The sequence below is a fragment of the Chaetomium fimeti genome (assembly GCF_033439085.1).
Source record: "Chaetomium fimeti strain CBS 168.71 chromosome Unknown B0H64scaffold_3, whole genome shotgun sequence".
NCBI classification, from domain to species: Eukaryota; Fungi; Ascomycota; class Sordariomycetes; order Sordariales; family Chaetomiaceae; genus Chaetomium; species Chaetomium fimeti.
Genome location: NW_026944331.1, coordinates 2,535,439 through 2,559,629, shown reverse-complemented (window position 1 = coordinate 2,559,629; position 24,191 = coordinate 2,535,439). Strand labels below are relative to the sequence as shown.

The following is a 24,191-nucleotide window of genomic DNA, read 5'->3' as shown; positions in this document are numbered from 1 at the left end:
TTTACTTGTGCCACAACATGGTGGTTGTTGCGGCGGGTGGTTTACGGCGTGGAAATCTCGACGTTGAGAACCCGCGTCATGCTGTTTGTTGTACATCATTCTGTATTCTACTGCTGCGACTATTTTCACGTCGATATGAATGGCACCCCGGTCAAGGGTTGGGAGGCAGACGGCGATACCTGGCGGCATCATTTGCATTAGACGACGACCACTGCTTGCTACTGAAGCACTGAGTCGTAGCAGGGCAGGGAGTAACTAGGGGGTTTGAGGTAATGTTCGGGTACGGGTTTGTACTTCGTAGGTCAATGGCAATGCTTGTTCTCCCAAACTCATTATCATCATCATGGCTGCAATGCTCGTGGTCCGTTATTGAAGCAGCACCATGCACTTGATTCGTCACTCTCGTCTACGGTACCCCCCCTCCGCGAGTCTGGACTTGGTATGGTGGTATTGCGCACAGAGCATTATATCGGTCGATTTATCCCCAGGATTGTGTTGAAGGGGAGGGTGCAATGGAGTTTCCGTGCGCTGCGCCTTGTGGGAAAGGTGTGCGGGTCGATGTTCCCAACCCCCTGTCTTGCCTGTGGGCCGTGGAGGCCGATCTTGGGTGGAAGCGGCAAGGAAATGCATGCTAAAAAGCAGATCGTCCTGGTGCTTTCTCTCTGCGCCTCGGATGGGTAAATTGTCGGGCCTGGAAGGGGGATGCCTAACCCGAGCCAGCATGAGAAGCCTCACTTACAGCGAGCTTGTCGATCCGATCTTGCTTTCGGCCGAGGGGATAACTATCGGCACCTTTCTTGTGTCGGATTCAGGCCCTCTGCGAGTCTGGCTGCTTTTAGGCAGGAGAAATTCGGGAGGTTTGAATGAACTACTTAATTAGCATATAACTAACGAGCGACCGAGCACTCGCACAGAAATACGGAGGAAGCGGTTCTTGACAACTCCCCTGCGCAGCTGGTCCAATTCCACCACAGGCGCCACATGGAGGCGGAGGTCAACACGTTGAAGCACAGCCAGGCGTTTTCAGCGGGGACGGGGCAGAACAACAAAGAACTCGGCGATCGACAGCGGTCAGGCCATGAGCGGGCCGACGTCGGGTGAAGCTGGGAACGAACCGGTCACTCTTGGCACCTTTGCAACCCTCATTCACTTCGTTGGTTGCCGGGGCTCGGGAGTGACTAAAGAGGCGTTGAGACTTGGAGAATGAAATCGGGACAGGCGGTCGGGTTGACTCCGGGACCGTGGGACGGAGCCGAGGACAACAAACTCGCTCATGTTTCTAGATTGATTCGAGCTTTTCTTGGGCCCGGACTTTACCCCGAGTCTTGTTTTAGTGCCGCCGCAAACAGGCAAACCACACCGGTGGGTTCGGCGCGTTGTTTTCAGATCGCTAGCGCTTTTAGTGCGAGCCCAAGTCGGAAGTTCCAAGACCACCGGTGTCTGACGGTCGCCGCTTGGATGTTTGTTGCACGGATCGCAGATCTCAGCTGTAGGTTGTGTTGACTGGCCTCATGCTCTGAGCCGGGCGCGGGACCGACGCTTGCTCGCTGAAGAGCCCACTGAAGCGGGAGCGAGGATTCCCCGGGACAGCTTTCTTCTTGGGCTGGCAGAGAACACCACACACACACCCACACACACACACACACACACACACACACACACACACACCGACGGATGCGCATCCCGAACGATCCTGGTCACCGAGCGACGAAAGTGAACAGGTTGCGACGTTCTCGAAAATCCTCACTCTGCCGGGCCGTCCGCAAAAACCCAATTCAGGCAGAGCACCGTCGCACCGTCGCAATGTGACATTCTCTCAGGATTGCATCAATCCAGGCCGCTCCGAAATGGTGGGTTGACGTTGCGCCGTACCTGCAGAAAAGCCAAAGTTTCAGACAGGGGGCACCCTCACCACGTTGTGGCCCAGTTGCGGCGCCATTTTTTGAGGCCCAACTGGAATGTTCCCCGGGGATGCTGTGCAGGGATAGTCAATCGCCTGGAAGGTATTGGCGGGGCTCACAGTGGTTCTCGACCGCGAGAAATCCTTCCATGGCATCTGAATCGCCGGTCGAGCGATGCGAGTTGTACTCCTCCACTACACTAGTGTAGCTCGCGTTGGTACGGTGAGGGACATATCCTGTTTGTCTGTAGCTCCTGTGTATCTCAGGGGCTTCCCCGAGGCATCACACTGCAGATCCGAGGGGGGGTTATTAGCTGATAAAGAGGGTTGTTTTCGCTCGTCGCTGTTTTTTTATTGCGCTGCTCTCCGGCGGTCAATATTTCGTGGAGACTCTCTCCAAGTTGCCTTGCAAAGATCCCTCACACAGCACCCCTGGTCCTTGTGGGCGCGGGTAATCCAAATCTTTTCAGGGGCGAGTTATTCTGGCCGATCAGCCTATCGCTCGTTCGATCGATCGGGTCCGAAGGCAGAAGGTCCCCCTCGGTACCATCGTCCCCCCCGGAATGGAAGCCAAATAACTACTCGATATGCGAACGCGAACATAACTTGAGGCGCATCAAACGAGGAGACTGAGGGTTTTTTAAGAGTGGGATTTTAGGAGCCTACAGCGGAAAACAACAAAGGCGAGAAGAAAGAAAAAAAAAGCAAAAAAGCACAACAAAAAAAAGGGACTTGCCAGCAGGGGGAAACTAAACGAGCGGGAAAACGGGAAGAAGCGACCGAACCTCCGAATTTGCAGCGCTGGGAGTGAAGCAGTGAGAACAGCCATTTCGACCTTGGGCACGCTCTTCCATCCTCTTTATTTTAGGTACACCACCCAATTCTGCATCTCCCCTCCAATTTCCCGTCTCATGCAGCCACCATGCCCTGTGCAAGGACACCAGGGTCTTGCGGCGCCGAGAGAGACACAGAGAGGGAAGGCGCACAGGCTCCCAGGGCAGCCCTGGGGGACCCCACCTTACCCCTCCTCATCCCGAGCTTCCAGGTTCATCTTGGCGGGTTCGAGGCTGGTTCCCACCCATCAAATCCATGTGAAGAAGGCCCACGGACGGCCCACGGGCTTGTTCCATTGCGACCTCGCCGCTTCTGTTGTTGACTTTTGCCCTTTCTCTTGCCAGTCTCGAGCCACCTCAGTGACCCAACGGCAACAAATCCCTTGTCCTCCCGGCCACCCCTGCGGCAGACGACCCCCTTGTTCTGATTTCTTGCACTATTGAATGCTGGTGCTCAGGCAACAAAACAGACCACAACCCGCAGCCGACACGGCAGAGGCCCAACAACACCTTACCTTCGCTCAAGTCCGAACCTCGAACGCTTTTCCTGCACTGACAACACAAGCTGGTGGTTGACCTCCCTTACCACCGTTCCAACTTCACCGTCAGGTCCAGACCCCGCCCCTGTCCAATCGCAACCCCCTCCAGCGACGCTTGTCACTACCCCACTGCGTCACGAGAGCTCCTGAGTCCCCGCTGTCGAATCCCGAGACGGCCACCTGCAGACCGCCGCTACCTGCCGATCGCGCGCCACTGGCCGACCACTGGGACAGCATCCACGTACCACAGCAGCAGCAGACATGGGCTTATTTTCGAGGAGGGAGCGGGCGCCGAAGGCGGCGAGCAACCCACAACCAACGCTTTCCAGTTCACAGTCAAAATCCTCCCTCACGTCAGGGTCCTCCAGCATCATCACTCCCATCAACACAAACGCGCGCATGATGAACCGCACATCGGCTGGCACCACGAGCACAGGCGGCCCCGGAACCCCGCTCACCCCCTTCTCTCCCGGCCCGATGCCCAGCGTCGCGATGCCGAGGCCACCGGACCCGCAGCTCGACCCCGCCGGCTACCTGCGCAGCTTGGGCGCTGTACGAGAACGATGCAAGATTGTGACGGCAAAGGCATGCAAGAACGAGCTGCGTCATTTTGACGTGGACATGCAAAAGTTCCCGGACGTCGTCTCGTTTGTTGCGAATATTATCAAGGTAAGCTTTCCCCGGGTTGGAGAAAAAAAGGGAAAGGGGGGTTGTTAGGGCTTCTCCATAACCCCGCCGGTCCTTGGCTCGGGCGCCGCAGAGATAACTGACCGCGGCATGACAGCGCGATTACGATGCGCCCTTCACGAGCATTCCCGGGCATGGCCGATACCAGCATTTCGGCGTCGGTGGGCGCGACAGAATCGCCCATCTTTTGGCGACATGGCCGGAGGAGATTGACAACACCGAAAAGTGCAAGCGGATTATCGACCTGTTCCTCGTCAGCGTGCTGCTGGATGCCGGAGCTGGCACGGAGTGGAGCTACAAGAGCGTGGAAAATGGCCGGGTCTACAGGCGCTCCGAAGGCATTGCTGTTGCGACCCTAGATATGTTCAAAACGGTAGGTCTACTCAACCTAGGACAAGGCCCTTTCAACGGATGCTAACATTCGCTACAGGGACTCTTCTCGGGCACCAGCAACAAATACCAGGTCGACAGGGAGGGTCTGCGGCAACTAACAGTGGAGAAACTCGCTCAGGGGCTGCAGTCGGGACCTGGGAACGAGATGGCCGGCATCGAAGGCAGGGCACAACTTCTCATCCGCCTCGGCAGGGCTTTGGAGAACAAGGAGTTCTTCGGCGAGGATGGCCGGCCAGGCAACATGCTCGGTAAGGCTTTTCGGGACCTTTTCTGCCTGCAACCGTGCTGACGACAGGTTCCAGATCACATTCTCTCCCACCCATCAACACAGGCTTCGAGTGTGATTATCGTCCCAATGTCGGTACTCTGGAACGTCCTCATGACCGGACTTAACCCGATCTGGCCCCCATCACGGACGGCCATCAACGGTGTTTCACTCGGCGACGCCTGGCCCTGCAACTCGATGCCACAACCCGCGCAATCACCCAGCAGCCCGACATTCTCGCCCTTCCCCAACGCCACAGGGCAATCTAACGGCATCGCGCCGTGGGAGAGCATCCTCCCCTTCCACAAGCTCACCCAATGGCTCACATACTCCCTCATGCAGCCTATGCAGAGCATCATGAAGATCCAGTTCGCCGGCCAGGAGCTTCTTACCGGATTGCCCGAGTACCGAAACGGCGGGCTTTTCGTCGACCTCGGCGTCCTAACGCTCAAGCCCGAGGACCAAGAACGCGGCCTGCAGCACTACACCGAGTACTCGCAGCGCACAGGGACCGGAGGGGTGGAGGTGGCGCCCATGTTCGACCCTGGTGATGACGTTATTGTTGAGTGGCGCGGTGTCACTGTGGGCTTCCTGGATATGTTGGCTACCGATGTCAACAAGGCGTTGAGGAACGAACTAGCCGGCAATGAGCTTAGCTTGGCGCAGGTGTTGGAGGCCGGTAGCTGGAAGGTTTGTATTGGCCCGCTCGTACCGTTCTGGGGACCAACTGCTGACATTGATGGCAGGGGGGGCGAGAAATTGCTGAAGTTAGCCGACCGAACACCAAGGAACCGCCGATCCTTATCGACAGCGACGGGACGGTATTCTAGACGAGTTGCAAGTGGAGTGGACATATGGTTGCAGGGAAAGGGGTTCATGAAAGGCACAAATTACTGCATGGTTGGACTTGCCTTACCTTCCGATTGCACCGCTCGACTAGGGTTGGGACCTGATGTTGATGCATATATTGGGGTTTATCTTCATGTATTTGGCAACGGGCATTGTCTCTTGTTTTATGGCACTTGGGGTGCATCACTACCTTCTCAGAGGGTCTGGCTATGGAATCTAGCACTGTCCCTAAGAAACCAACCAAAACCATATGATCCCTCGCAACCCGTTTTTGAAGTTGACTTGTGCAGATATTGAACAGCTTTTTCTTACCACCCTTCCCATTCCATTCCCATTTATTCCTGCAGGTTCAAGTGATTATCTCAAGGATCTTGCGATCTAAGCTTTGGCATGGATTTCGGAGCGGTATTCTGGAGACGCCTCGCTGAAAACCAGTGTTGAAATACCCCTTTTACTTAATAAACAAACAACCTTTGTCAAACCTCCCCAAATTACCGCCCCTTACATGGCATTGTGTAAGTCCTGGTCACCTTAAACACCAATGTACACATCACATAACGCACGCTTGCCAACAATGATAAATTGGGAGTGCCTGAGTGTTGTTGCTCGCACCTGCCCGGATCGTCGTATAGGTGGTTGAGATGCCTCAGGGCGGTGCCTTCCGCACTGGGACGATGCGACTGGCTCTTGGACCCGCGTGCAGGTGGCTTAACCGCTCACTCACCTTGTGAGCTCATCCTCCCCAGGCAGTTCAGTGAAGTTAAGGTGCCTAAGCAACCCTCTAACCCCCGGGATGTTCATGCTCTATGAGAATTAACCCCGTTGCCTTAGGCTATCTGGTTCTCTATTCCGGACCCGCACCAAATTTCCAAAGTTCTCCCCCTTTCCCTCATCCCCAAAACGTTCCTCAACCTTTCATTTTTCCCCTCACTTGTTTGCGAGTTTGGTCGGTTGATTTCAAGCTCAATTCGCGTTCTTTTCCCCGCGGCTGGCTGGATTGGCGTCCAGACCCCCAAGCTCAAGGCTTTCATTCTTCAAATTTTGTACATCATCGCCTCAACATGTACCACGGTATTATGGATTCTAATCGAGGCGCGCGGCGCGGTCGTCGTGGTGGTGGCCGCGGTGGCCGTAACGGCAATCGTGGTGGTTCCCACAATATCTACCATGGCGACGACATCCGCAATCCCGCCAACTTTGCGAATCGCTCCAAGTTTCCGACCTCTAATGGACCTCGGCGTTCCAAGGCTGCGCTTATGGGCGGCTGGTAAGTAACCACGTCTCTTTCCTAGCCATTCCGAGTGGGGGAAGCGAGAACCTGCTTCCCTTGCAGCTGCGTGTTGCTGGCGTTGAATCCCATCTTGCATGAGGTACTCTGAACGGGCACCACTAATGTCAGATAGCGTCTTGCCGAAGCACATTTTCGGTTACTTCAATCCTTCCGCCGACTACGACCGCACCCTGATGAGCACCATCAATAGCGGCGAAAAAAAGCCGGATGGCGTTGCCTTCGCAATCGTTCATGTCCAGAGCCAGCCGCGCTGGATGGACGAGAACATCATCTTCGTCAAGTCGCGTCTCCATCTCCTGCCCGAGTATGCCGAGAAGAAGTCTCTCCTTCTTGAGAACCACAAGGAACCGTGTCAAGAGGAGTTGATGGAGCGCATCACCGCCGAGCTGACTCAGTCCATCAAGTTTGACCGCTATGGCATCGAGGACGGCCCGGACATGGAGGTCTTCGACATGGATGGCCAAATCACCTCTCTCATTCTCCCGGGCGACTGGATGCCCGTCAACCACGAGGCTCCCAAGTTCGCGTGCGTCGGCACTCCCAGTGTCAAGTATGTCCCCGTCTCCAACGACCTCATTGCCGTCTTTGCTGGCTACAAACGCGATTCGAACGCCTCCGGCTTCAAGTTTGTCGCTTGGTTCATCGTCGAGCAGATCGAGCTTTTCGCTGCCAACTCGGTCGACTTGGCCCGCAAGATGCATGATAAGAAGTGGGACGGCGACATTACCCATGAGTGGTACGTACGATTCCTTGCCGACCTCTTGTCGATAACTCCTGGACCTTGGGGGCTGTTGGGTCGTCCTCATTTTGTCACCATTCATTCCCTATTCTCATTCACGTGGCAAGCACCCTGGGTGTAGCACACTGCTAACTTGCTGGGTTGGACAGGGCTGCTGTTAAGTTGATCCGAGTCGAAAAGGGCGAGCCGGAGTGGCGCCCGTCCCCCGACATCAGGCGTCGTGTTATCACGCTGCAAGGTCCGGAGGAGGATCGGAATAACACGCCTGAGGCGCCGCAGAAAAATGCCGAGGATGTTACAGAGAATTCCGCTGCCAACGGCGACAGGATTACAAGCCCCCAAGATGAAGACACTTGCTCTGTTCGCGGCGAGGACGCGGTGGAGAGCGCCCAGACGGGCGACTCCCTGGACAAGGTCCAGGAGCATGAATCTGAAATCCGCAAAGACGGTAGCAATGGCGCCGTGGACGAGACCGTTGCTGACGTCGATGAGGACACGGGCCGTTGTGCTGATGATGTCCGCGACGTGGTTGAAAGCGAAGCAAGGATGGAGAGTGAGGTCAAGACGGAGGTGGTGGATGTTGAAGACCACGAAGGGAATGTCAAGGAGGGCAGTTTCGAGCCCCCCGAGGATGGTGACGAGGGCACTGACAAGGAAACCATCTCTAACAAGGAAGCCATCCCCGAAACGGACATTACCAAAGACACGGGCCATCATGATGAGGGTATTATTTCCTTTCAGGACAAGAATGAGGAGGGCGTTGTAGAAGAGGGCGTCAAGCGGGGAGAGGAGGTGAAGGTGGAGGAGGAAGAGACTGGGGGCTGGCTCTCTCCTTGGTTTGTGGAGGAACTGATGAAAAGCATTATGAGTGTGGAAGAGACCAATGAAACGGCCCTGAAGACCAATGATGGCGGGGAGGCCAAGGAGAAGGAGAAGGAGAAGGAGAAGGAGAAGGAGGTCTGAGGATCGAGGAAGGCGCACCCAAGGCATTTATTTGCCTTGCCGTCCTCACTGTGGTCTCGGCAATCAAGTTTGATGCCATCTTTCGGTTGCTAAAGAATTCACTTGCACTTACAAACCACACCCGCAATTGACCACAAAATAATTGCACCTGTATCGTCCGCGGCGTCTACCGCCAACCTCGAAATCAAAAGCGAATACTAGAAGACAGTGGAACAGTTTGTTTCGTTCAGTGCGATGAATATTGGACTCACTTTGGTCTCCGCTTACCATGGCCCATGTCAGAGCCTAGGGCTAGAGACAGAGGGGTGTCGGACGTACGCAGAGGTAGGTACCTATTTACGGCTACCAGTCCCTGGAACAGTGGCCACCGTATACCTTCGATATTCTTCCTCTCCGAAGTTGTGTGCAAGGGCAGTTGGGAGCTGCAAACCTGAAGTGAAGATGTTGCGTAAGCGGCAGTAAACAATATTAGGGGGATGTCAGTCACAGTCATCCGAATGTTAATTATTCCTTGGTAAACAGGCGGAGGTTTAAGGAGACCTTCAGTCAGGGATGAAAAGTCCTCCGCCACTTCGCCGAGACATGCTCGCCGTGGTTAGACAGAGTTGGGCGTCCAGCTATACGAGCCCACCAATGAATGAGCTTGAACTTTCGTTACACCCATGCCCAACTGAGCGTCGGAGGCGGTCCCCCAGATGGGCAGGTATTATGTACAGTACACTCGCGTGATCACACTCGATTCCGCTTTCCTTTTAGTAGTAGTACAAGCAACTAAATAAAGGATGAGATGTTGGACTTTTTGAATCCAATTCCGTCAAGTAGACCAACTAGGTACTTTACCCCTATTCTTGATAACATCCGAAGGGATAGTAACAGTCAGCAGCCACGAATACCCGTTTCAATATAGATGTCCTTATGAATCGTGACACACCTGGAACGTGGACTTTGTCAAAAGTCTCTGCGTATGCATATTCTTCGAGATGGTCAACATTCGGAGTTAGCTAGAAGTTCGTCAGCCCCTGGGAGGTCAACGGAGAGATGCACTCCGGTCCCCACTCAGCCTGGTTGCCTTCCTGAAGAACTTGGGGAAGTTTTAGCCCAACTTTCGTAAAATGCCGTGCAGCAAGTGTGGTACTCGGCTAATAAATGCCGTGGTACTTACCACGGAATCATGGTTACTCATCGGAGGGTAAGCAGTCGCTACTACGTGACAGGACTAAGCAACCACCTTCTTGTGACTAGAGTTGGTAGCCTGGACGAAGAACGAACTGGGAGGGTTAGGGACGGTCATAGTTCTTTAAGAAAGCTTAAATTATCATCGCCTTTACCTTCTTGTTATCCTTTCTACCCCACGCCCACTTCTACACCGCCACCATTGTCAATCTACGGCTTGACTTCCACCAACAATGGCCAGGACTCAAGGTTTCGGGCTCACCCTTGGGGCGTGCTTGATCCAACTTGCCACCCTCGTCTTTGCAAGCCCCATCAAGGCCAATGCTGTTGTCGAGCGGGATCACGCAAGTTCGACGACGACGACGACCGTTTGGATAGAGCCCACCACGCTTACGGTCAACCCCAGGGACCCAACTATCACAAGGGATGCCGGATGGACGACCACAACCGGCCCGCCGCCCTTTACGAGCACCGTTACCTCATCATGCATCACCTACGACTACAGCTACCCCCCTGAGGACCATTCGCCCACCGTGTCAACATCCACCGTCACGGCTCGCAGCACCATCACAGTAACCGACACGGACCGGCCGCTCCAGACGCAGTACTACTTCCACCTCCCCACCGTGACCGTAACAACCCCACTGGCCACATACGTATCATACCACTGCCTCAACACCATGGTCGTCCAGTACCACGACTGGGAGCACCTGACCTGGACGTGGTCGAACTGGGCGCACACGGCGACGACCACAGGGCTGTGCGTGACGACATCGACACGCTCGACCACCATCCCGGGCGTCACGCTCCCCGCGCAGCCGCCCTCGCGCACGCTCGAGGACTGGGAGTACTTCAGCGAGCCGGGGGTGTCGGTGGTGACCAAGCACTCGGTCGCCGTCGTGACCGACGTCCGCGCCACCCTCGACGCCACCACCACCCGCACCGTCTGCGACGCCCGCAACCCGCGCCCGACCATCACCTCGCCGTTTACCGTCGTTCGTCCGCGCACGACTGTGACGACCACCGAGACGATTACTACTGGGTGCGCCGGGGGTGCTGCTGCTAAGGTGCGGAGGCAGGGGAGTGGGACGGGCGAGGGCTCGCAGGTCTATCCGCCGGTGGAGGTCCGCACCGTGGTGTACACGACGGTTACGGTTATTGATAACTCGGTGATGACGCTGACGGGCACGGCGATCGTGGATATCAACACGCAGGAGTTCCCTGTTACGCGTGTTGCTTACACCACGGTCACGGGGACGAGGGTGGCGACTGCGACGGTGACGGTTTGTGATGTTTAGGGGGGCTGGTTAGTGGTGGGAGTATATACTTGAATTGTTATACTAGGTGCGAGTCGCGACTTGTAGATGTGTAGAATGGGGTACACTTCCCTGCCTGGCAGCACGCTGAAGGTCTTTTGTGACTTGCATCGCTCCGTGGGCGAGACTACAAGTATCAGAATCGAAATAAGTCGAGAGCTCTGTCGGTAACGACTACTCGTTCCCGCATGTAAGCTGAGACTTCCACCTTCCAATACAGTTCAACCCATTTCTCGAAACGGTCTCGACTTGTACGGCGTGACGGCTAATCAAGCGACGTAGGCATGTTGATGAACAATGTTTACAACTGCCACTAGAAGCAGCATACACCCCTATTCCAAATGGCCGTGGTCAAGCCACTGATAGAACTTGAGAGGCGTGGCCTTTATGTCAAGGTTGTACAACAGGGGGCGCCACAATAGAACAGATTTAGGGGTGGATGATGTAGACTTTGGATAAGTTTCTTATTTAATAAGGATTTTGTTTTATTCTAATAAACCGAAAAACAACCGCCTTTTTAAACTCCCCGTCTCAGCTCAAATCACTCAATTTTCTTCCCCGCCGCCCCCTTCAGCAGCCCGCCCACGTTGATCTTCCACCACAACGACGCCTCCTTCCTAGGCGTACGGTCCCGGTGCCGGAAAGTAGTGCCGCTGCCCACCTGCGGCACAAACTCCAGCCTCTCCCCCCTTGCAAATCTTCCTATGTGCTCGACGACCCGATCGATGGCCGCCTCCAGGCACTTGGTGTACAGAGTATCCTCACTATCACCCGGGCCCACAGGCGGGTACACACGGTCGAGCACATCGCCACCATCCAGGGTAGACGTCAGCTGGTGCAGCGTGGAGGCGACTTTATCAACACGGCCGTCCTGCAGCGCAAAGAAGACGCAGTGGTTGCCCTTGTACTCGGGCAGGTGACCCGTGTGCAGGTTGACCATGAGGCCCGCGCGCGCGATCAGCTTCTTGCCGATGAACTTGGTGCCCGACACGACCGTCAGCTCCGGCCGCCACGCCTCGACCGCGTCCCACACCGCCGCGCAGTTGATGGTGTCGACGACGAGGTCGGGCGCCGGGGAGGTGTGCCCCCGCGGGATGAGCCGGTCGAAGTGCGCGGCGCGCTGCCGGGAATAGCCGAAGAGTTGGCGCCGCAGTCCGTGGTACCGCTGCCACCACGCGTCTGCCGTGCGGCCCTTGGAGGCCAGGTGGCGGATCTGGCCGTCGCCGGGCTCCTCGATGCAGCGGTAGCCCGGGAAGGCCTGGTCGAGGCGGTAGCGGAGGTAGCGGTGGTTGGGGCTGTCGGAGCAGATCAGGAGCAGCTTCAGCGGCGGTTGTGCTTTGAGGTCCACGCTGCTCCCGGGCTGGGACGATACGGGGCTCGGCGTCCGGGACTTGTAGCTCACGGTGGAAGGGGGGATCTTGCCGCGGTCCGGGTGGAAGAGCACGTGGATGGGGTCGTGCTCGCCCGTGAAGGACCGAAGTACCGCGCGCGCGATGCCCGGCGCCTGTGCAAACCCGCCCGTGTTGTTGCCGCCGGTGATGATTAGCTGGCCACCTCTCGCGGTGGGGATCTTCTCAAACAGCCCGAGGCCGGTGGGCGTGAAGGGCCGGACGCAGAATTTGCGGTGTCCGCCGGGGTACATGGCTGTCGGGCCGCGCTTCTTCGCCTCGGCATACCCCTGTGGGAAGTAGATACGTGCGACCTCCTCCAGCTCGTCGTAGAGGGCCCTGAGCTCTTGGGAGTCGGGCGCTGGGCGGTCCAGACCGACGTAACCGTATCCACCCCCGAGGATGAGGATGTCTTCGCCAGTTGCCTGGTCTTTGGCCACGGTGATGTTGATGTCTTCCACCATGTGAGCGCGGCGGTGGATCTTCATCGAGTTGTGCAGCTGCGGATCTAGGTTCGGAATTTGCAGCCATATCCCCAGGACGCCCTGGACTAAGTTCTCCGAGGCAGTTCCCTGCAGTAATGCGTCTCCAGTGGTACCCGGGCTCACCACGAAGTGGTTCGCTTCCAGGTCCCCCTTTTGTGATTGCAAAAGTGTCACCTCGCCTTTGGCGTTGCGCTGGACGCCCTGGACCTTGCAGTCCCAGACGAACTCTCCGCCTCGAGCGATGATATGGTTGATCAGCTTGGCGACGAAGAGGTGGATATTCACCGTGAACCCGTCGGCGATGATACCTCCTGCGAGATGGTCCGACTCGGCGGCGGGGCGGAGTCCCGGGAACGCCTTTAGAAGGTCAGGGGTAGACGGAGCCTGCATAAGCGAACCGAGGCGGCGGTTGAGCGTGACAGACGCGTCCAGCGCTACTGTCTCGACGTAGAGGCGCACGATGTCGTTGTGGAGACCGACATCTTGGAATAGTTGGGGAGCGGTCTTCATGAGTTCCTTCCATAGCTTGCCGGACTCGCAGTTCACCGAGTGGATGTTCTTCTTAAACATGGCCGCCATCCAGCCCGGGACGCGCTCGAAAGCGCCCACCCATTCCTGCTCGGCGGAAGAAAACTCGTTGGGATCTTTCACGCTCCAGCCGCCATCGTGAACGGTCTTGCGGAAGATGGACTGCATGTCTTGGTAGATGTCGCTGTTCTGTTCGTTGTAGCTGTCTGCCTCCGTGTGGGTAAACATGCGGGCATTGTGGCCGCCGCTAGTGACTCCCAGGCTGGTCCAGTCCTTGGGTTGGCACGCACGAGGATCGGGGCCCTGTTCCACGATGCGTACCTGGTAGCCACGTTCTACCAGGAGCTGGGCGGTCATGAGATTCATGATACCGGCCCCCACGAGCACAACGGCCGTCTTCGTGTGGTTCCCTTTCAGTTGGTCGACATTTGCCCGTCTGCTTCCGGCGTTGGCACGGGCTTGGGCATAGAGCATTTCTGCCTCTCGGAGAATCGACTCGTCTCGTTCTCTCGCCGAGGCATCAGTCTGTTCCTCGGGGAATGCAGAAATCTCGGCCACCCGACCCTTGGAATATTCCTGTAGGCGAGGGATGGCGGTGACATCCCGCACAAGCATCGACTTGGGGGCGTCAGGGGCGCCAGGGGCTTGACCGAGCCATTGGTTCATCAGGTCGCCGGTTACTTCATCGCCGTTGCAGATCCACACGTCTAGCTCTTGTGGGCCGGCCAAGGGAAGGGAGATGTCAATGTCGGCATTGTTGAAGTGAAGATAGGCGGGCTGTTTTGCCCCGGTAGAAAAAGAAGGAAGACTAGTAGTGACGAAGAACTTCATTTTTTCTCCGGTACTTGGCGCTTCGAAGGTAGCTGCCGTAGAAAAAGGGGGCCCCGAGTGTAGTCAAACTACCACTGAAAGGGACATCCCTAGCCGAATAGTACTGGGTTATATATGCCATCATTTACCCCTGGAAGAGGAGGAAGACCCCCCCTGGACGGACATCACTGTCCCCGTTTACGAATGATGGCGTTTTCCTTGGGCCCGTGACGCAAGCGTGGAGTGAATCCTGCAGTCAGCCGGAAAACACCCCGCCCATCCCTCCTCCCCTTAGCGATGTGGTGTCAGTCGGCTGGGGGTGAATGCAAAGGTGATGGGATGAGGGGAGGAGCGCGGCTAGAACCTCTCATCGCCCACCGTGCGCGCCGGAAACCGGTAGGGGGAGCCACGCATATTGAGCCCAGGCTTGGTTGATGACCTGGGTATTATTGATAGGCTACTATCCTTACCGCCCCATGCCGAGACTGAAAAACCATTGACGGCTTACGCCTTGAGCAAATTTATCCCGGCTTGAGCAAAAAGAGTAGCTCCAGGCAAGTGCCCAGGAGGTTAATGGTACGTTGCCGGCTTAGAGCCCCTAATCGGTTCGATCCATAGCCCGCCCTTCCCCCGAGCCAATAGGTAGACAGCCGGTCTTGCCTTCCAGAGCGGTTACTCTCTAGGAAGGAACGGCTTCAACAAATAAGCTGCTCAAGATCGTGAGCCGAAGAGAGAGGGCTTGTTGCCGTGAGCGAATACACCCCCGCTCGTGGATACCCACCTTGCACCGCTAAGCTTTGATGCCGTATGTCGACTGAAGTAGCATCGAAAGGATGACTTGAGTCCCCCCGCGAGATCGATGCCTAGATCGGATCGCATCCTGCTCGCATCCCCGGCGCGGCTTTTTGAGTCCGACCCCCCCCGGACCCCTGGCGCTTGGATGGGCCCGATTTGCGGTACCAAGCAGTTGATCTCGATATTGCCGTTTACATACCATATGAATCCAAACGTAAAGTGGAGGCGCCCGATCCTGGCTTGGTGTCTCGGCTGGTGTGCTTACTGTGTACACGGTGACGGCCCGCTGCGGCCCGTTGTGAACCTTTCTATGGGCGGGTTCGACACCATCGTTTGCCTAACTAGGCACTTGTGTGTATCGCCTTTGGCTGCTTCGTATCTGTTTCAAAGGCCCTGTCGAGCGAAGGGCCGCGGGCGGGGGTTTGTGATTGTAGTACTGTACACTAGCTATGTACATATGTGGTACTGCGGCTCATGCAACGCCCAGAATATAGCAGACCTTGGCCTTCATCAAAGTGCCCAGATCGCCGAGGAGGTAAAGGGAAAAAACGGTAGTTACTCCGTACGAGGAGGTACTGACATGCAGAACAACAATTAGCCCCGGGTCACAAGGTTCCATTCTTCGAGTCTTACTGTGACTGAGTATGTGAGTTAATAATCCTGGGCCGACGTTTAGCAGGGACGGGCGAAGGCCATGCATTGATACACTGTTGTCATTGGCCTTTGGAGGAACGACAGTGAATCTTGTCATTTCTTGACCATATTCTTCTGTTGAGACGGCCAGAACCTTGAGGGATTCTGTTCCGTTGGACGTTGCATTGGCAAAATTCAGGGGCTTGGCGTGCGTTGCTTTGCTGCAGGCGCTGAGTGTGTGTCACCCCGGGGTCGGACGTTCAGGGGTCTCGGAAGAAGCGGCCAACAGCCGGGGGACCCCCGGGCAGTGATGATCGGTTGGTGGGGGTAACGAGGCGAAGCGGCAGGGCCGTGGAAGATTCCGGGGAAGCAAGGCCCAACTGCCAGAGGCTGAACAATGGTGTTACGTAAATAATAAGCTTATGTGCAGCCAGCTGAGGATGGTTGGTTTTGAGTTTACAGCACACCGGCTGGCGGCGGCCTCGATCTCGGCGGAAACTGGTTCCGAGTTCTTCCTCTCCGACCGCGGCAGGGGGGCCTAAACGGCGGGCCGAAAGCAGATGCCCTGCCCGTTGCGTGATTCCATCCCGAATCCCGAATTCGGCCGTGACTGTTACATCAGTCATCGGAATACCCCTTTCTGCACCTGGTGTTTTTTGCTGTCTGTGGCTGGCCACTCTTTGTTCTTTTACGAGAATTCTAGCCTGCCTCGTCTCGCCTCGCTTCGTCCAAGTTTCGTTCCTTTGCCCTCGGCATTGCACGTATTGCCGATATGGCACAAGAAACCCAGGCAAGCGACGACTGGCGAGGGCCGGATGACCCAGACTGTCCCTACAACTGGCCCATGTGGAAGCGCATTTACATGACAAGCATCCCGGCCTTGCTCTGTGTCAACGTGTAGGTGCCACTCCTAACACCCGTCGTGTTACTCGCTCAAGTCTCAACCAACCGCAAACACGTGCTGGAGTTCTGATTCGCGCAGGTCCTTTGCTTCCTCCGTATACACCTCTGGGGCTAACGACGTATCTCGCGAGTTCGGAGTCTCCCACACGGAATCTCTGCTCGGCCTTTCCCTCTTTCTCTGGGCATTGGGTCTCGGGGCCATCATTGCTGCCCCCGTCAGCGAGTATTACGGTCGTAGGGTCGTCTATCTGGCCACCGTTCCCGTTTTTGGCTTCTTTATTCTGGGCTCGGGACTAGCACAAAACTTTGCGACCTTGATTGTCTGCCGCACTCTGGCTGGTTTCTTCGGGAGCGCCGTCGTTTCGGTAGGTGGAGGCACCAATGCCGACATCTGGGAGCCCGCGCGGGCGGGATTCGTTTATCCCTTCTACTTTGTGTCCCCCTTTCTTGGGCCGGCGTTTGGTACGATGGACTCCCATCATGTCTCTAGCACTTGTTCTCGGTGCTCTGCTGACTGTTTCAGGGCCTGTCATCGGCGGCTTTCTCAGTGAGGCGAAAGGCTTCCGCTGGCTAGAATGGGTCATCCTCTTCATGGTCACCTTCAACTACTTGTATGCTCTCCCGCAGTTCGAGACATACAAGAAGACGATTCTCCAGAAGCGTGAGCGTGACGAGAAGCGATCTAGCGCGCCGCCTTCAACGCGTGCGCCCAAGATTGCCCTCCCGTCGAGTGCCGTCGTGCAGCGCATCGTTCTCAAGCCCTTCAAGATGCTCTTCGTCGAGTCTATTGTGCTCTTCATGACCATCTACATGGCATTCAACTTTGCCGTCTTCTACAGCTTCTTCGCCGCGTTCCCCTTCATCTTCGGCGGCAGCAAGTACAACTTCACTCCGGGCGAGCAGGGCCTGACCTTCATCTCCATCGCCCTGGGTTGCGTCATCGGGTTCCTCGCCGTCGTGTACATAGACCGTCGCACCTACCCGGCGCTAGAGGCCAAGTACGGCGTCGGTACAGTCCCGCCAGAGTACCGCCTGTACGGCGCCATGGTCGGCTCCGCCCTGAACCCGGCGAGCCTCTTTTGGTTCGGCTGGACGGCCGATGCGGGCGTCTACTGGCCGAGCCCCGTGGTGGCCGCCGTGCCCTTCGCCGTCGGGAATATCATGGTGTACAGCAGCGGCGCGTTATACATCATGAACTCGTACGGATCGTTGCACGGCGCGAGTGCCCTCAGCGCCAACAGTCTCCTTCGGTACGCGTTCGGGGGCGCGTTTCCCATGTTCACCGTGCAGATGTTTTCGTCCCTGGGCATTGGCTGGGCGAGCAGCTTGCTGGGTTTTGTGTCAGTTGTGCTGGTGCCGGTCCCGTGGGTTCTGTACAAGTACGGGAGGAGGATAAGGGCGCATTCTCAGTACATTACCATCAAGGATCCGGTGTTGGACAATCAAAACTCGGGGACGGAAGTGACGAGTAGCGAGGGAGAGGAGACGGGGGTCTAGATAAAAAGTGTTAATTGCCCAGGTTTACGGGGGCGGCTATGGCCTGCATTGAGGTGTTGGGGAGGTGGTCTGGCGCAGGTGAGATGCTTTTCGGGGGCGTAGACAGACGGACAATAGACGTAGAGGAGCAGCCTTGGCCATTGGCGCCGGGTTACTCTCAAGATTGTAATGATACCACTTCGATGCTGCGTTCCGAGTTCCGTTTGGGGATTGTTCGGACCGGGGAGGCGAGCGAGGCTAGCCGTCAACGAACAATGTCCCCCCCCCCTCTTTGCCCCCTCACGGTTGCCCTCGCTCATGATCAGGTCAGATACAGATCTGTACAGTAACCCTCATCCTTCCGAGGTGCTTGACTGACGACATCCTCGTCTGGATGGCGTGTCAATGGAGAAAGTCCACCTTCCGCCCGCACCTCCCCCCTGTTCGAGGTGACTTTCTTGTCAAGTACATGACCAATGGGGTCCCCCTGCCACTGTTACGCGCCATCCACATGACATGGACCAGTTTTTCTTACCCCTGGATGGGGATCCCGCTCCCGAGATCCACCGCGCAACGGTCCCTTCCGCTGACGTGAGACCGGTGGACGGTCTCGGCCTTGAACAGTGCGGTGGTCGGCGTCTGGGCGGAGTTGCCTCATTAGGATACAAGTTTGCTAACCAGGGAACTGAAGGGCTACGAGAGTCCACAACAGTGTACATATGTACAATCTCCCTGAACTCATGGTCTCCGGGGCATGAGAACCAATCAAGCCGCACGCGTGGTTTGTAACCGGCGAAGGAAGAGATGAAAGTCCGAGGGCACAGGGGTGGATGACATGAAGGGGATCCGAGATTCCAAACACAGTGGCTCACATGCAGGTTGCATGTAATGCTCGCTACCCGACTGCTCAGGCAGAGTTGGGCGCTCCCCCTTTTGTGACAGACGACTTCCCCGCACGCATAGGGGTGCAGAATTATAGCGAAGGGGAAAGGAGAAGCCAAAAGCCGGGACAGAGCATAGAAAAGAAGTACGAAGCAAAAGAAGACACGACAAACCAATAACATGGGTTCCGTACCGCCCCCACCCCCAGCAGCAACCCCCATCCGCCTCGCCATCCTCAAAACCGACTCCCCCATCCCAGCAGTCTCCAGCAAAGTCGGCCAGTTCGACACCATCTTCACCACCCTGCTACGCGCCGCCTGCGCCAGCCTGGACCCGCCCCAAACCCTAGAATCCCAACTCACCCTCACAGCGCACGACGTGGTGGCGGCGCCGGCAGTCACGGGGGAGGACTCGGACTCGGGGTGGGACTATCCGGACCCGGACACCATCGACGCCGTGCTGATCACGGGCTCGCGCGCCTCGGCGTACGACGAGGACGAGTGGGTGGTGCGCCTCGCGGCCTTCGTCCGCCGCCTGCTCGACGAGGGCCGCGTGCGTGTGATCGGGGTGTGTTTCGGCCACCAGATTGTTGCTCGCGCGCTGGGAGCGCGGGTGGCGCCCTCGCCGGCGGGGTGGGAGTTGTCCGTGACGGAGGTGCGGCTGAGTGAGGAGGGGAGGGCGGTGTTTGGGGGGGAGAGCTTGGTGAGTTCACAGTTGTGGTGCTTGTTGAGGTGGTTTTGTGAGGGGGTTGCTGACGCAGATGGGGGCGTAGAATATCTACCAGACACATCGTGATGTTGTTCTCGAATTACCCCCGGGTGTTGTGCCGCTGGCTAGCACAGAGAAATGTCCGATCCAGGCCATGTACATTCCTCGCCAGCTTATCACGGTGCAGGGCCACCCGGAGTATACTCCGTTCATCATGAACGAGATGCTGCAAGCCCGGCATAAAAGGGGCGCCATCGCCGATGGACCTTTTGAGGATGCAATGAAGAGAGTCGCGGATAAGCATGATGGCGTGGCGATTGCCCGGGTCTTTTTGCGCTTCCTGCGGGAATGATGAGTGCCTGTCTCGGTACCTAGGTACCTAGGTACGTATACGGCCAGGCGGGTTGCCGTTGTCATGGTATTCCATAATAGTTAGACCAAGAGACTAGAGTGTCTAGATTGCACTGGAGGAGGATGTTTTCAAAATGCGAAGCTAGAATAGCACGGCAAGAGAAGGGCTTGTGTACTATCAATCCTAGTAGGGTAGAATAACTCATCATTCAACTCCGACTCCTTTACAAATATTACGACCTACCTATACAGTTCCACCCCGGAGCCTTTAATAAACATCGCCATGCTCGTTCGCATATCATCAATACAGACGAGGCAGTAAGCGCCCCGAGTCCTCCCCCATAGCGCCGGCCTGATCAGAACAAAACTCACGCATCGTCCGCGCCAGCCGGGTAAACACCCCCTCCGGTCCCTGCTGCTCCCGCTGCTCAGCCGCCACCAGCTCCAGCTTCGCCGCAACCCGGCCCAGCAGGTCCGGCAAATGGACATCCTCCCTCGCAGCAACAACATCCCAAGCCGGATCCTCACAAGTAACCGTCAAGCGGTGCAGGGCGACCGCACACTGCGCGAGCTGCGCCCACTGCAGGACAGAAATCCCCGCAAACCGCGCCGGCTCGGGGGCGAGCAGGGCGGCGGCGCAGGCCTGCACGGCGCGCGTGCTCTGCCAGAGGTAGGCGACGCGCTCGTGGCGGGCCGAGGCGGTGGTGGCGTCGGAGTTGTTGCTGTTGCTGTTGTTGGTCCCGTCGTCGTTCATCTGATCCCGCGCGCCGGCCATGCGCGAGAACTGCGTGATCATGATGGGCACCATGGCGCTGACCGCGTGGGTCACCTCGCTGATGCTGAGTTCGGTGGCGTGGATGTGGGCGAGGAGGTGTTCATGCTGGCGGAGGGCTGGGGGGAGGGAGGTTTGGATTTCTTGGCGTTGGGTTTGGAGTGCTGTGAGGGCCATGATGGCTTGGAAGTTGGTCAGTTCGGTGACGGGGACTTGTCCTTGTTCTAGCTGTTGGTGTTGGTGGATTTGAACTGCCTTCTGCGCGAGCAGCTGTAGACGGACTTGGATGGCGAGGGTCGCGTCTGTAGGGCAGCTTCCGTCGTTGGTTATGGCAGCGAGCCCGTCCTCCATCTGTGGTGTCCATCGCAGTGCATCTATTGCTTGGCCACTGTAGGCCGAGACCACAGAGCTAAGCGCAAAGCATGCCAGCACAGCACGTTGCCGCGCTAGGAACACCTCTCTCGTTACAGCTCCCCCTTCCTCAGAGCCATACCCAGGGGTAAACAGAGCCCTGACCTGCGCATCCGGAGGAGGTGGCCCGTCCATCCGTATTTCACGGGCCAGCGAGTTCGCTTGCGCCATGAGCCGTGGCAGGTTGCCCCGGTTGAGTACATGGTCCCAGCCCCAGGAGATGTATGTCAAGAGAGCCAATAGTAGGTCCAACCTGCCCGTATTGGACTCACTGTCGCGTCCCAGCATGGCGTCACCGATTGCCTTCTTCAGCGCCATCCCTCGCGCCGCTTTCTCCCTCGCCGAAGGCGACGCAGCGCACGCAATAGCCCGGAAGAGGAACGGCTGGTCGCACCGCAATTCGTAAGCGCCAAGGGGGATGGGGAGGTGAACGAATGGGAAGTGAGACAACATGCAAGATCGGAACGTCCTGAGAAGAGTCTCGGCTTCCGTTTCGGAGATCTGGGGTTCCGGCGAGTCCGATGTGGTCACGGCGTTCGGCGAAGCACCCCGACGCGCGGACCGTATATTGTCATCGTAATCATCAGAATCGTCATCGCCGTCTTCCGCGTGGCCGCTGTCTAATACTTCGTGCTCCGACGTTTGGAAGTGGTGAACCGATTCTGCCCCTGAGCCAACAGGCCTCGAGTCACTTTGACTTGGTGGCTGCGGGTCGCCACCGATGACATTGCGAGTCTGCAGCTGGGAAATCAGGCTGTCTAGCTTCCCCTCGAGTTCGGCGATGCGAGATGCCGAGTTTTGCGTCTTCTCGATGGTGCGTTTCCGGATTGAATCGGACGGACGGCACTGCTTGCGAAGACGGTGACAGCGCTGACAACCTTCGCCGTCGGTACGGGCGACGCATTTGCACTTGGCTTTGAAGCAGCTCGTGCAGGCTAGTCCGTAAGGGCCTAAATGACTCGGTCCTCGCCGTTCCATTATGACGCGGGTGTCTGTTTGGGAAAAGATGGTCCGATCATGGCTCGGCTCGATGTTCGAATCAGGACCGGAATTGTCGGAGTCCGTGCCGGCGCAACAAGGAAACCCCTCGAAATGAATGTAGTTTGTCTTCTGATTGGAGAGGAATGTCGCGGACAAAAGAAAGTCCGCCCCAACTGGCTGTGTAAGTCTCTGTCCGGATTAGGTGAGATACTTGGACACGTTAATGTTAATAGGATAGGTTAAGCCACGACCCAACAGTCTGTTGGTTTCCACTAGTACCCATGAACAGGCAGTTGCGCTATGGACTCCAAGCAGGACGGGCCGATGACGCAGCAGCCCGGCGGCATAGAGGATGGCGAGGGCAGCAACCTCAACGACCTACCCGACCTCATGGGTCAGTTTCCCGTTCTCAACGCCTATACTCACATAGCTTTTGGATTTGAGCTTCCCTCCGATGTCGACCGCAACGCTGTTGTATCTGCTCTCCACACCGGCCTCGACCGACTGATAGAGCAGATCCCTTGGCTGGGATATCAGATGGGCCGGAAATCAGGGGTGCTCACGACAGTCCCCTGGCCCGAAGATGTGCCTCGGGTCCTTTTGCATGTTAAGCATTGTGACGACACCGTCTTGCCCATGGAGCAACTTCTTGCGACGGGGGTGCCCATTAGCAAACTGGATGGCAAAGTGTTGACCCCCTGGCCGGCACTTCCGCACCCACACGGGATTACGGGTCCGGTCCCCGTCATCACCCTCCAGGCCAACTTTGTGCGCGGCGGGCTCATTCTCAACTTCAGTTCGCATCATACAGTAATGGATGGCACTGCCAACTTCCAAGTCCCCAAGATGCTTGCCGCCGTGCTTAGCGGGGACACCATCCCGGAAGCCGAGCTCCAACAGGCGAACCGTGACCGACGCGGCCTGATCGAACTCATCCCGCGCAGCGAGCCGCTGAAAGACTACTCCCATCTGAGGCGTCCACCTGGCTATCAGTTCGCGCTCCCTGCTAGCCCGCCGATATGGTGCAACTTCAAGATGCCCGTGGCATCCCTATCCAAGCTCACCAAATCCGCCCGCGATCCATCCCGACCGGTAACCGACGACGACGTACTCATCGCCTTCTTCTGGCAGCGCCTGTGCGCAGCCCGCCTCGCTCGGGGAGTGGCCCCCGACACCGTCTCCAAGATCTCGCGGGCCATCGACGCACGCATGGCGCTGGGAATACCCGCCGCCTACCTCGGCGCACAGGTGCACATGGCCATCACGCGACTGCCAATGGGCCAGGTTGCATCCCTCACGCTCCTCCAAACCGCGCAGGTGCTGCGGCGGGAGCTGGCGCAGGCCAACACGGCGTGGGCGATCCGCAGCCTGGCGACCTTTGTGGCGCGCGAGCCGGACCGCTCGCTGCTGCTGTACAACGGCACGCACAACGGCAACACCGACGTCGGCGCCACGTCGAGCTTGAATACCAGCCAGGTCCGCCCGCCGAACTGGGGCCCGCTGCTTGGACAGTGCCGCTTCTTTCGCCGCTCTATGGGACCGCCTATTCCGGGGTCGTTTTCGGTCTATTCCCCGGATGGTGGGGTTATTCTGATGTGTACGTGCTTGCCGGCTGACGATCTGGAGGCGTTGAAGAAGGATGCGCCGTGGAAGCAGTATACGAGGTGTGTTGGTTGAGCGGGTGCAATGTGAGGGGGGCGGGTAGATATCAGCAACCACGTTCACTCCATCAAGACTCTGTTTATGCTCATCTTTCTGTTTTGTTACTATGAAATAGGATCTTGAAGCGTTCTCCTTTTCACCTAGCTAGAAAGCGTCTAGGAAATGGGAGTGAAAGGTATTATCATCGGTAGTTGATGACGTTTTATAATTCACTTTTCATACATGTGACAAAGGTGTAAAGGGGAAGTACCTTTAGTGATCCTGAGACTTGAAAGAAACACTTTTCCGCAAGCCTACCATGCGAATCAGTATAAACCATCCCCTGACGATGTCTACATGACGAAGATTAAAATACCGGACGAGCTACCATCAGTTATGGTGTTTGTTTCATGTTATTGCTATGGGGTTATGGGACCGTATCAGTTTCGAGTAGGCCACCTACCATCTCATAGCACGCA

General features: G+C 57.0%; 10 protein-coding genes across 10 annotated transcripts; 7 read left to right on the top strand and 3 right to left on the bottom strand.

Annotated features, from left to right (window-relative positions):
• Positions 1-3,671: 3,671 nt before the first annotated feature.
• B0H64DRAFT_318850 (uncharacterized protein) lies at positions 3,672-5,447 on the top strand (the record flags this gene model as incomplete). Its single annotated transcript, XM_062800409.1, has 5 exons — positions 3,672-3,941; positions 4,057-4,332; positions 4,390-4,600; positions 4,655-5,307; positions 5,364-5,447. 5 exons carry the CDS (start codon positions 3,672-3,674, stop codon positions 5,445-5,447), a joined length of 1,494 nt encoding a protein of 497 aa, XP_062660915.1.
• Positions 5,448-6,527: 1,080 nt separating this feature from the next.
• Positions 6,528-8,596, top strand: B0H64DRAFT_457564 (uncharacterized protein; the record flags this gene model as incomplete). The annotated part of the gene is made up of 3 exons (XM_062807387.1): positions 6,528-6,733; positions 6,870-7,493; positions 7,646-8,596. The coding sequence occupies 3 exons, from the start codon at positions 6,528-6,530 to the stop codon at positions 8,457-8,459; spliced, it is 1,644 nt and encodes a 547-aa protein (XP_062660914.1). The 3' UTR covers positions 8,460-8,596.
• B0H64DRAFT_123603 (uncharacterized protein) lies at positions 8,597-9,004 on the bottom strand. Its single transcript, XM_062798001.1, has one exon. It carries the CDS (start codon positions 8,950-8,952, stop codon positions 8,707-8,709), a length of 246 nt encoding a protein of 81 aa, XP_062660913.1. The 5' UTR covers positions 8,953-9,004; the 3' UTR covers positions 8,597-8,706.
• Positions 9,005-9,751: 747 nt separating this feature from the next.
• On the top strand, positions 9,752-11,032 carry B0H64DRAFT_392075 (uncharacterized protein). Its single transcript, XM_062803522.1, has one exon. The coding sequence runs from the start codon at positions 9,866-9,868 to the stop codon at positions 10,928-10,930; it is 1,065 nt and encodes a 354-aa protein (XP_062660912.1). The 5' UTR covers positions 9,752-9,865; the 3' UTR covers positions 10,931-11,032.
• A 457-nt stretch (positions 11,033-11,489) lies between these two features.
• B0H64DRAFT_457562 (FAD dependent oxidoreductase-domain-containing protein) lies at positions 11,490-14,180 on the bottom strand (the record flags this gene model as incomplete). The annotated part of the gene is made up of 1 exon (XM_062807386.1): positions 11,490-14,180. The coding sequence occupies one exon, from the start codon at positions 14,178-14,180 to the stop codon at positions 11,490-11,492; it is 2,691 nt and encodes an 896-aa protein (XP_062660911.1).
• Positions 14,181-14,773: 593 nt separating this feature from the next.
• B0H64DRAFT_392073 (uncharacterized protein) lies at positions 14,774-15,995 on the top strand. Its single transcript, XM_062803521.1, has one exon. The coding sequence runs from the start codon at positions 15,019-15,021 to the stop codon at positions 15,550-15,552; it is 534 nt and encodes a 177-aa protein (XP_062660910.1). The 5' UTR covers positions 14,774-15,018; the 3' UTR covers positions 15,553-15,995.
• Positions 15,996-16,118: 123 nt separating this feature from the next.
• B0H64DRAFT_123592 (major facilitator superfamily domain-containing protein) lies at positions 16,119-18,265 on the top strand. The gene is made up of 3 exons (XM_062798000.1): positions 16,119-16,484; positions 16,570-16,952; positions 17,014-18,265. Exons 1-3 carry the CDS (start codon positions 16,360-16,362, stop codon positions 17,985-17,987), a joined length of 1,482 nt encoding a protein of 493 aa, XP_062660909.1. The 5' UTR covers positions 16,119-16,359; the 3' UTR covers positions 17,988-18,265.
• A 763-nt stretch (positions 18,266-19,028) lies between these two features.
• B0H64DRAFT_457560 (class I glutamine amidotransferase-like protein) lies at positions 19,029-19,995 on the top strand (the record flags this gene model as incomplete). The annotated part of the gene is made up of 2 exons (XM_062807385.1): positions 19,029-19,550; positions 19,621-19,995. 2 exons carry the CDS (start codon positions 19,029-19,031, stop codon positions 19,906-19,908), a joined length of 810 nt encoding a protein of 269 aa, XP_062660908.1. The 3' UTR covers positions 19,909-19,995.
• A 63-nt stretch (positions 19,996-20,058) lies between these two features.
• B0H64DRAFT_392070 (uncharacterized protein) lies at positions 20,059-22,157 on the bottom strand. The gene has a single exon (XM_062803520.1). It carries the CDS (start codon positions 22,066-22,068, stop codon positions 20,209-20,211), a length of 1,860 nt encoding a protein of 619 aa, XP_062660907.1. The 5' UTR covers positions 22,069-22,157; the 3' UTR covers positions 20,059-20,208.
• Positions 22,158-22,371: 214 nt separating this feature from the next.
• Positions 22,372-23,858, top strand: B0H64DRAFT_357324 (uncharacterized protein; the record flags this gene model as incomplete). The annotated part of the gene is made up of 1 exon (XM_062801617.1): positions 22,372-23,858. One exon carries the CDS (start codon positions 22,372-22,374, stop codon positions 23,746-23,748), a length of 1,377 nt encoding a protein of 458 aa, XP_062660906.1. The 3' UTR covers positions 23,749-23,858.
• Between the last annotated feature and the right edge of the window lie 333 nt (positions 23,859-24,191).

Bases quoted from the DNA above. Each gene is read 5' to 3' on its own strand.
- B0H64DRAFT_123603 (XM_062798001.1), bottom strand. From the start codon at position 8,952: ATGACTGTGACTGACATCCCCCTAATATTGTTTACTGCCGCTTACGCA.
- B0H64DRAFT_392075 (XM_062803522.1), top strand. From the start codon at position 9,866: ATGGCCAGGACTCAAGGTTTCGGGCTCACCCTTGGGGCGTGCTTGATC.
- B0H64DRAFT_392073 (XM_062803521.1), top strand. From the start codon at position 15,019: ATGCCTAGATCGGATCGCATCCTGCTCGCATCCCCGGCGCGGCTTTTT.
- B0H64DRAFT_123592 (XM_062798000.1), top strand. From the start codon at position 16,360: ATGGCACAAGAAACCCAGGCAAGCGACGACTGGCGAGGGCCGGATGAC. The intron at 16,485-16,569 runs GTAGGTGCCACT...TGATTCGCGCAG, and splicing joins GCCTTGCTCTGTGTCAACGT to GTCCTTTGCTTCCTCCGTAT. The intron at 16,953-17,013 runs GTACGATGGACT...TGACTGTTTCAG, and splicing joins CTTTCTTGGGCCGGCGTTTG to GGCCTGTCATCGGCGGCTTT.
- B0H64DRAFT_392070 (XM_062803520.1), bottom strand. From the start codon at position 22,068: ATGGAACGGCGAGGACCGAGTCATTTAGGCCCTTACGGACTAGCCTGC.